General features: G+C 42.0%; 2 protein-coding genes and 1 non-coding gene across 3 annotated transcripts; 1 reads left to right on the forward strand and 2 right to left on the reverse strand.

Moving 5' to 3' along the window:
- Positions 1-495: 495 nt before the first annotated feature.
- LOC106819655 (30S ribosomal protein S3-like) lies at positions 496-1,567 on the reverse strand. The gene is made up of 2 exons (XM_014824259.1): positions 1,454-1,567; positions 496-1,199 (listed from the first exon to the last, which is right to left on the reverse strand). The coding sequence occupies exons 1-2, from the start codon at positions 1,562-1,564 to the stop codon at positions 960-962; spliced, it is 351 nt and encodes a 116-aa protein (XP_014679745.1). The 5' UTR covers positions 1,565-1,567; the 3' UTR covers positions 496-959.
- Positions 1,568-1,762: 195 nt separating this feature from the next.
- On the reverse strand, positions 1,763-9,813 carry LOC106819486 (serine/threonine-protein kinase 33-like; the record flags this gene model as incomplete). Its single annotated transcript, XM_014824109.1, has 11 exons — positions 9,740-9,813; positions 8,422-8,649; positions 7,942-8,046; positions 4,882-5,020; positions 4,454-4,536; positions 4,099-4,186; positions 3,787-3,865; positions 3,296-3,408; positions 2,775-2,860; positions 2,243-2,419; positions 1,763-1,858 (listed from the first exon to the last, which is right to left on the reverse strand). Coding segments are annotated over exons 2-11 (1,161 nt in total), but the record flags the coding sequence as incomplete, so codon positions are not given.
- On the forward strand, positions 6,229-6,312 carry Trnal-cag. The gene has a single exon. It is a non-coding gene; the product is annotated as a tRNA-Leu (tRNA).
- Positions 9,814-10,381: the final 568 nt, after the last annotated feature.

Here is a 10,381-nt window from a genome sequence, read left to right on the forward strand (position 1 = left end):
CACCCGCCAATCACAAGTCACAACAACCTACGACGATGACGATGACGACGACGACAGCAACGACAACAACAATAATAAACTAGAGCAGCTCGGAGAGTGCAGACCTCCCGCCAAAAGCAGCTCAATTCTTCTCACTGTGAAAAATTTAATTAATTAATAGAATTACGGAGTTAAATAGCAATAATTGGATCCGCATCACACCAAAAATGTAATTCAATTCTAAGTTACGCCATTCTGCTGCCTCTCGCTGAAGATTTTAGTCAATTAATTTATTAATTAATTAATGGGAATCCGCGCAATCGACCCACCAAACATGTAATCAAGTTCTAACGTTACGCCATATTTCTTGACCTATCCTGAAAATTTAAATCTTAATTAATTCAATTAATTGGATCCGCGATCACACACCAAAATCATCTAGCCATCTAAGTTAGCCGATTCTGGACCTTATCCTGAAATTTTTTGACATCCGTCCATACTTCTTCAGCGGTACATGTGTTTCTGGAAATAAAGGACATTATAAAAAAAAAGTTGTTGCATGACAACCTAGGTAGTTAGTTACATGACATATCAGGTAGTTGTATGATGGTTAAGTAAACAGCTGGTGTTCAGCTGAGTCAATCAGGTTCTACACTCCACAACCCGTCCACGTCAAATTATAATTGACACCAGAAACAATAGCTGCCTTTTTTAACAACAGACCGTGAGCGATATAGTATGCAGGTGGAACACATGTGCGCGAGATGCCAGCGTTACCATGGTTACAGCATCACTACATGGCCATCATGGTGCGGTGTCACAACTTCTCCAGCCAAAACCTGTGTTGGCATAACCCTCACCCTCACGCTTTTAGACCAAGTCTGCCACCGTTCTTAAACAGCATACGCCTTCGTTCGCATACTAAACCTGAGTCGGTTACATTCGGCCGTCCACGACGACAACAGCCGCGTTCCCTGCCGTCACCGTTTCTTCGTGGCTGCCGGCAGATTCTTGTTGTTGGTGTTAGCAGCGGCGGTTTTCTGCGGGGACGGCTTCCTTGCAGCGGTAGAGAGGCTTGCAGGTTTCGCCTGCTTACTGAGCGGACTGCTGCTGGGGCTCTTGCCCCTGATGCCAGCTGGTACTGATGCTGCTGATGCCATGCCTCCTCCTCCTGCTGCTGCTGCTGCTGCTGCCGCTGCCCTCGTGTTGCTTACAGACGTCTGAATAATGAGGAATCAATAAATATCAATTACATATCTATATTGCACAGTATCGACAGCTGATTTGCTCACACATAATCTATCAACACGCACGCACGCACGCACGCACGCACGCACGCACATATATAGCGTTACTAGTGTATAATACAAGTTTATAGCTACAAACGCGCACGTGTCACCACAGCGATGGCCACCCCACGCACGCGCGACCCTGGTGACCATGACCCCGGCGACCGCCGACAAATGCGACCCACCGTCTGCTTCGTCGGCTTCGTCCCGACCCTCGAGCTGCTCTTCCTCGTCGCCGCGGCAACGCTCGCGCCCGCCGGATGCAGAAACCTGCTGTTCGTCCTCCCGGCGGCCATCTTGGTCTCCGTTTGCTTCGCCGGCCCGCGTGCTCCCTGCTCCGCCATGCACGGCCTCTCCGCGTTCGCCGGCAGGGAGCGCTTGGAGGGTGCGCCGTCGGCGGCGCCGCCGTACGAGCGGATCGAGAGGCTGCTCGTGATTCGCTCGCACACGCTCTCGCGCGCCATGCTGGCCGACGACCCGCGCGACATCGCGAGGCCGTGCACGAGCCCCGACGGCGTCTTGCTCGGGCTGCGCTTGTCGTTACCGTGGCGACTGCCCGCCGCTTCGTCGGAGCCTGCGTCCTCGGCGATCTGAAACGGCAGACGACCCGGGTGGAATGACGTCGTGCCGAGAGCAGAAGTAGTCGAAATTGATTCATTGTCAGAACGGGGAATGTTCTATTCAATACAGTACGATATATACACATGTGTCGTTACTGACACAATTAACGTAGTTTTCACTGATACGTCGTTCCAAAGCAAGCTGCTGCTGCGCGACGCGATTCCACGTACCAGCGTCGTCCGACATCACCTGAGCGCCCGTATTACCCTATTATCGTCAGAATGGGGAATAATCTATCTATTCAACACATATACAGTATGATATATACGTGTTGCGTCATCTGACGTCACCTGCGTGCCCGTATTACCCGCGCGCTCACCGGCGCATTCAGGGATTCCTTCGGCAGCCGTTACCTTCAGCAGGCCGGACTCCCTGCGCGGCTGCTCGGCCACGTCTAGGCTGAGTCTCCTGGCGACCGACAGCGTGCTGGCGCTGGCTAGGGACGAGGTGTCGTCGTAGAGCTCGTCCTTCCACTGCTTCATCATCTCGAGAACATTGGTCGGCTGCGATGCGTGGCCTGCCGCGGCGCCCTGCGACAACACACGAGACGCGCCATCTTGAGTGAGGTTCGGACGCGCGCGAAGTAACGGCCATCTTGGCCAGGATCTAATGCGCGTGGTGAGGTGGCCGCCATCTTGGACAGGATCATATGCATAAACGCGGTGGCCATCCTGGCCAGGACCATACCTGTTCAGTGTGGCAGTGGCCATCTTAGCCGGGATCGGATGCATGCCCAAGACCAGACCCGCCGACCAGACCCCCCTAACACATAGCAACCGTTATCAGACATGTTATGAGCCATATGTAAGGTTGTACATAGTTGTATTTAGTTGCGTAGAGGTGTGGGAAACCAGTCCGCGGTGCTGCCTCCCTATATATACTCACGGTTATCCAAGCATGGTCCATGACTTCTTTAGCTGTTAGGCGGTGGGCAGGATTCACTTTCAACATTCCATGGATGCAGCTCTTTGCTGAAATATCATTAGCAACAATATCACTGGTGGGCTGCATATCCACTGGAGATTGTGGAATCTCTGGTTGCTGTCGCCACAGCCTGTTGTACTAGTTGTGACTGTACAGATGCAAAACAAGGAAAGAGTACTGTAGGAAGCAGGGCAGGTCGAGGGAAGGCCGAGAAGTAAATAGGGGAGGAGAGTAAGTGAGGGGGAAGAGAGGAGAGTGATATTATCAGGAGTACATGAATCAGAAATTTAATGAGATGAAATTGGACTGAATGACAATTGGATCTCTAATTCATGTACTCCTGATATTATCATAATACATCGTCCATTTTTAATTATTCAGGTCCTATTTCCTCCTTCCTCACATTTTCCGTGTCCCTCTTCTCTCGTTACACCAGAAGGGCACACAATTTCTAACGTGCTACGATAATTTATGTTAGTAACCTTCTTCGCTGATGTCTACCCAGGCCGCTGAGGAGAAGTCAAGGTCACCTTGTTTAATAGCACTGTACAGCGCTTCCTCGTCCTTCGCTTGAAATGGCGGTGAACCATTGATACTATAGCGACAAAGAATGATATATAACATTCATGTGCAAAACTCACGTGGTTAAATAGTTTACGATCAACAACACCACGGGTTGAACACATGTCAAATAGAGACATTGAAGAGCTGGCTCTAGACGGCTCAGATCCACTCTATTACTCTACATATGTAGATTCTACACATTGAGCAATAGAGTGAGCTATAAAGTTAGCTATAGAGCTATTCACTCTATAGAGTGAGCTATAGAGTTAGCTATATAGAGTTATTTACTCTATAGAGCGAGTTATAAATTTAGCTATAGAGCTAGTCACTCTATAGAGTGAGCTATAGAGTTAGCTATAACGAGTTAGTTATGTAATAACTTAGTTATACATTGCTACATGACTCTTACATCATATAGGTGATCACTCCCATTGCCCACACATCACACTGCTGACTGTAAGTCTTCTTACTGTCAATAATCTCTGGGGCTGTAAATAAAATAGTCTACATGTTACTTCTCCTCTTTGCTGTCCATTCTCAAATTATAAGGTAGCCTCAATGACATATTTATTAGATGCATATATCTGCTTTCCAGATAAATTAGCCGACGTGACAGATTTGTAAATTAGCAGTCGGGAATTCGAAATTCATGGAATTTAATTGTTAGCATTTGGCAGCATGAAGAATAAAACTTAATACTCGGATGATTCTCCTAACTTACACATGTACATGGGAGTACCACAGAAGGTCTGCATCATGTTGTCTTGTCCAACTCCACCCATCACAACCGACAAACCAAAATCCGTAACCTGGACAGAATGATTTCACATTGCAGTGTTACGACAAAACCACATGCATGCTGCTAAGTGGCATTTAATTTATGATTTATCTTGTTCTCACAATCCCATGATCACATGGCCTAGAAATCATGCACAGGAACTGCTAGCAGACCTAATTCACAGCATGGAATTACATAGAGCTATTAAACTTGATCACAGCCAGTGATACTGCATGCATTACAGTTATCCGGGATGTTATGTATTATTGTAAGTATATAACATTGCTGACATCGCCACCTTCAAGTACAACTGATCATCCTTATCTTTAGGATTTTCTGCCAGAAGAATGTTCTCCAGCTTTAGATCTCGATGTACAATGTCTGAAGCATAATAACACATAACATCAACCATACTTAACGAATCATTCGCCTATGCATTTTACAACCAAACGTGCTTGAGAAATCACATCTATATATAGAGTGCACAACTCTCTATGAGGGACAATTGTTTTCATTTCTCTCGAGTGGCAGTTATACAGTCTAATCGCGTCTATAAAACAGTCACCTATCTCTAAAGGTTTCTTGAAGTTTTCTATAAAACAGTCACCTATCTCTATCTAAATGACACGTTTGAAGTTTTCTTTGAGTGATCCTTATATATGGGTTTGATTGTTTAAATGAATCTCTAAGAGCAGTGCATCAGCTCTCACTTTATGCCAGCCTTACCCGCCTTGTGTAGATAGACAATGGCACTAGCGAGCCGCCGCAAGACAGTCTTTGCCTCGTCTTCATTCAGGTGTGTTCTACTTCTGTGCAAATCTGCCAATTCCCCCTTATCAGCCAACTCTATAACAAGATACATTTTCTGAAACAGGCAATTAAGATGTTAAGTTAGTCGCAACAGCACCCACATATCACAAGAAAATTAGTATATCTTCGGAACACCCCATAATACAATTGTAGAGCTTCAGCCCATAGGAATGTAACAATTATTCATAGATATTGGGCAGTTCTGTCACTCATCAAACTTAATAAGCATTCTGTTTTGTCAAGCATACTGGCGCCCCCCTAGTGTTAATGAGAGTAGAGCACAAAGAAGCCCAGAGCTCAGACCATAAGAGTGCAGTATATAAACGTACAAGCAATGAACTATAACGTTGCAACATTTATGCACTTATTCGTTTATTCCTATACAGTTGAACCATACAGACTATGTTGACAAACGTTGCCAACGGCCAAATAAAATCCTAAGAAGACCCAGGGTATATATGTATATATATATGCTATAGGGTATATTTTGGGTACAGGGAGCAAAATTTGCTCTAGTCTAAGTGGTTTTTATTATGCTTCTTCATGTTATTATTATATTTCAGGGTTTAGTTCTGGCTACGGTTGGTTTCAGATACATATAGCATGGACCCAGGAGTTTCTCCCAATTTTGTTGTAAATGACAATACATGATGAGCTTTCGTACACTCCAAGGCAGCAGCGAGTGAAAATGAGTATATACATATGTATAAATAGAATTTAAATTGGTTGATAAAGTTGCGCTCATTATAATAGTGTCAATGATTTACACATCTTCTATCATGTTAATATTTGTTATTATAGTTTTATTTGTTATGGTTCAACACTCTTGGCAATTTATAAATGGGAATTAAATAACTGCAAGTACCATGTATCTTGGGAAGGAATATGCAGCAAAAAGCAAATATAAATATAACAAGAACATACAATTTACATCCTAATAATCATTAGCATAATCATTATCATGATAGTTGACACTATCATATGTATAATTGAGAATTGGGGGCTTTGATATTTCAATTGCATTTTAATAATATTTTGAGCTCATAGATGACACTACCGTCCAGTGGACGATTCTACTGTGCACGTGTTTTTTGGTATTGAATTCCCATAGGATGGTAAAGACCTCAATTTAGGGTATGATATAGATATATTTTACAATGTATATTAGCGTCAAATAGTTTACAACAAAATATAACGGCGTTGGCTATCAAAACCAATTATAACCGTTTAAATAATAAGAATCATGTAAAGCTCTCATGTTATGTCAGGATGGCCGAGCGGTCTAAGGCGCTGCGTTCAGGTCGCAGTCTGGTTCTCCAGGCGTGGGTTCGAATCCCACTTCTGACAAATACCTTTATTTTACTTATTTTATTTTTTTTATTTGAATAGGAAAACTAAGTTTGATACTTCAACAGCCTATTACGTTAACAATTCCCCTAGTGAAAATACTATGAATTAGTGGTGTTCCGATTAATCGAGTTCGTCGAACCTTACTCGTTTGGGCTGCCGAGTTGATTAATCGACTAGAAAATTGGACGACCGAGTACAACTCAAACCTTTTTTTTTCTTTTTCTTTTTTTTAATTTCCAGATTTGACACAAGTACATACATTTACACATATACTAGTAAACACGGTGCAGTGTAAATTTTCAAGGAACTAAGCGACTTTGTTTCCTGAAAATCAAGCCTAATCCTAAATTTTCCTACATCTTTTCAACTTATTTCCTAAATTAAAGCATTTAAAAAAATTCCAGGTACCCTTTTTTTGGTTCATATTATGAACAACTTATGGTTAAAAGTTTAGGTCCCAACTCTGCTGTTTCTGAGAAATAACAAAAAAAGTTAAACAAATAAACAAACATTTTTGTATAAATTCACAATTTTTGCCGTCACTTCATTTAGCGATGAATTTTTAATAAAAAATTTTCATCAATAGCATAGAGAGACATCTCTCTAAATGGATATGAGTTTGATTGAATTTGATGAGCAGTTATGTTGCAATGCCCTTTAGAGTGTTACCTGTCCGTAACCCTAACAGTATCCTTAATTTACTTACCATTAAATACAAATTTTGCACAAGGGAGAAATAGTGATCCGCTAGGGAACGGCTCTGATTGGCTAATTTTGTCTCTTATTTATTTTTATTATTTTGGGCTAATTTTGTTTTATTTTAGAATTAGGGTTAGGGTTAGGGTTAGGATTAGAGTTAGGGTTAGGGTTAGGGTTAATTAATTTCTATATCCACAACACACTAATAATGCGCCATCTAGCGGATCACTATCTCTGCCCTGAGACCTACTTATTAAATACTAGCTACACATACAATAATGTCAATATTCCTTCGCAATACACCGGTTGTGTCGACGATGACGCGGCGTCACTGCATCGTCGCCGCAATCTAAAATGATCGATGATTAATCGATCATCGGTCGTTTTGTAAAACCGATGATCGATCATGAAATTTGGACCGATCTCCAACACTACTATGAATACTTCACACGTCATCCGTGTCTAGTACTAGGCATACATGTCAACCCCTTCGGATGCCCACCTGTATAACCTTCTGGAAAAATCCATAAAATCCATAAGAAATCCTTAGGATCTACAAATCACAACAAAATGAGTTTAATATTAACATTAAGTTAAACATACGGTTGATGTTCTTTTTTCTCTTTACTTGTGTGCACGTGTTCATGCGTTATTTTATCGTTCTCTACACAAAACAGCATGCAATAAATTTTGAGCTAAGTTTGTTTATAAATCCGTATGATTTTAGGTGTACACCCGTTAGCAATTTAAATGGGTGAAAATCCGTAAAACTTACGGACATTCCGTATAGGTTGACATGTATGACTAGGTGGCATAACGACATTCAATTAACTGGCTCTTTCCAATCTTGTGTTGTGAACTAATGAACAATTGTTAGAAGCAATTGAGCCAAACGGTGAATTGATATTACAAATTCTACATACATACCTCAGGTGTTTCCAAAATTTCTTCCAGGTGGATTATGTGCTCATGCTGCACCTTCTTCAAGATTGAAACTTCTCTCTCCAGCAGTTTTACTCCTGAACTTCCAGCCTGCTCAGATGGCAACAACAACAACAACAAATATTACCAAACTGTAAAATAAAACACAAAATAGTTGAGCAAATAATTTACACTGCTGATATTGCCTATAATTAGAAAAAGAACACAGATGGGTAAGTGGTATACATGTCAGTAAAGAAGTTAATTAATGGCAACAAAAATCACCAAATTAATGGCCAGTGCAGGGTAAAGGAATATGGATCTACAAACATGTTCACGACTCTAAATATATATATATTAGGATTTGGCTGAAAATTTTACTGGAATATAACTCGCATTATCCCGAAAATTGTGAATGTGTAAAAGTGCAATGCCACTGTGCATCTCGATTGAGATACCGGCACACTAATAAAGTTGGTCTATTACCTTTTCTTTGTTAATGATTTTTACAGCCCACATTTGTCCAGAGGCTAAGCTCACGGCTTCACATACAACTCCAAAGCTGCCTTGTCCGAGTTTCTTCCCAAACTCATACAATTGATGTATCTTCTCCTTTTCCAAACGGCAATGTGGGATTACTCTGTTGGATCGATCGATTGATTTTGGGGACTTCTCAGCCATTTTTTATTTTATTCAGTAAAAGGATAAATTATTCTGTAACATGGAAAAATGATGCACATGATGTAGATAATTACAAATATTTTTAAGCCAAATGTCACAATGACTGTGACAACGAGTGCATGCAGTGCAGTCATACTCTGTGCAGTGGCGGATACAGGATTTCAAGGAGGGGGTGAAAGCAGGTGGGATCGAGGCATGGGGGTCCTCCCCCAGAAAATTTTGAAAATGTAGACCGCAGGAGATGGTATTTGAGGCACTTTTGAGTACATGTACAGCTTTCAATCTGACTACGACAATTCTCTTTTTAGTAGAACAATTCTTGCTCTTGCAGCGCGGCATTGATTGATGTACAGGGGGAAGGCATTGTTTAGGTCGCATTTATTATTGAATGTGTAGAGGGTGACCACCGCTGGGATGAGTGCGACAGCAAAACTCTTTCTTGGAATTGTGAAAAAGCTGCAAAAGGGTTGCAACCTGCCTTGCCTCTCAATTACATAGTCGCTATACTATTATACTTGACAATAATTAATTGGTATATGTGTAAAAATATAGTTAGTTCAACAGAGTTGTACTAGTAGCTAACAGCTAGAAGTAGTAACATGATAATAGCTAGCCAAAATAGCTCAATTGAACTCATTGGAAAAGAAGTTGAGAGTGGCATATTAATTATTATGCCATATATATTATATCATGTGAGCTGGTGCTATGTATGACTGAACTTCATCATTCATGTACAAGAAGGTAAATGGCATTGACAGCACTCTACAAATATTATCCCCCAATTCATTCGACACTACACATGCAGCCAAGATTCAGACAAATATAATACTGGATACTCTGGATACTCATTACAATTACTCGCACACAGAACCGAAATCCGTTGCAGTTGGCGTTGTTTATCGTGTGCCAAAACCCGACCAGGCTGTGTGACTAACGTCAATACACCGGTATACGGTATTCTAACCCTGGTACCGTTTCTTGGAGCTACGTGTGCCACTGGCACTGCTACAACTACAACTACAAGTTCAACAACAACAGTGTTGTCAACAGTACAAACAGTGTCAGTATTTTGGTTGACCAAACTACGATTGCAATAAAAACGGATGTTCAGAAATAAACATACCTTTACTGTTATTCCATGAGATGTCTGAGCCGCCGAGCCGAATTCAGTTTGCCGAGCCTAAAATGACAAATAAATATTCATGGGCGCTGCCATCTTGGTCCACGCTGTTGCTACGCAACATAAAAACATCGGCATCGGCTTTTGTGTTGGCTTACAAATTACTTCATTTCAGATTCATTTATTATAATATTGATTTATCAATCTGATCAAAATTGACCAATCTCCTTCCTCTTTATAGTCTCACGAATTTTAAACAATATTTTTGATTGTTAGATGAGTTTAGAAATCGCTGCTGGGTACTATCGCTGAGAGGACCGTCTATGTCCCCCAGGGTACTGCCGGAACGTACCCTGGGTACGGTCCGGTATACCGGAACGTACCCTGGTACCAGAGCATATATAAATCAACGTGATTTATATGCTCTGCTGGTACTATCTAATATGCCGGACCGTACCCCGCCTACTCCACTAACGAGTCTAGGGAGTCGCCTACGCCTACTCCCTAACCCTAACCCTAACCCTAACCCTAACCATATCAGATAGTTACCAGGGTAAGTTGCGGTATACCGGAACCGTACCAGATACATTTTCCGGCAGTACCTAGGGCCATAGCCCCTATGAGCGGTTCTATCAGCCTGTGGTG

Source organism: Priapulus caudatus, unplaced genomic scaffold (genome assembly GCF_000485595.1).
Source record: "Priapulus caudatus unplaced genomic scaffold, Priapulus_caudatus-5.0.1 Scaffold39, whole genome shotgun sequence".
Taxonomy (NCBI): domain Eukaryota; kingdom Metazoa; phylum Priapulida; class Priapulimorpha; order Priapulimorphida; family Priapulidae; genus Priapulus; species Priapulus caudatus.

What these genes read in the sequence shown, in the direction of transcription:
- LOC106819655 (XM_014824259.1), bottom strand. Translation starts at nt 1,564, where the DNA reads ATGGCCGCCGGGAGGACGAACAGCAGGTTTCTGCATCCGGCGGGCGCG. An exon ending in CGAAGCCGACGAAGCAGACG is followed by an intron (nt 1,200 to 1,453) that starts GTGGGTCGCATT and finishes CTCATTATTCAG; the next exon opens with ACGTCTGTAAGCAACACGAG.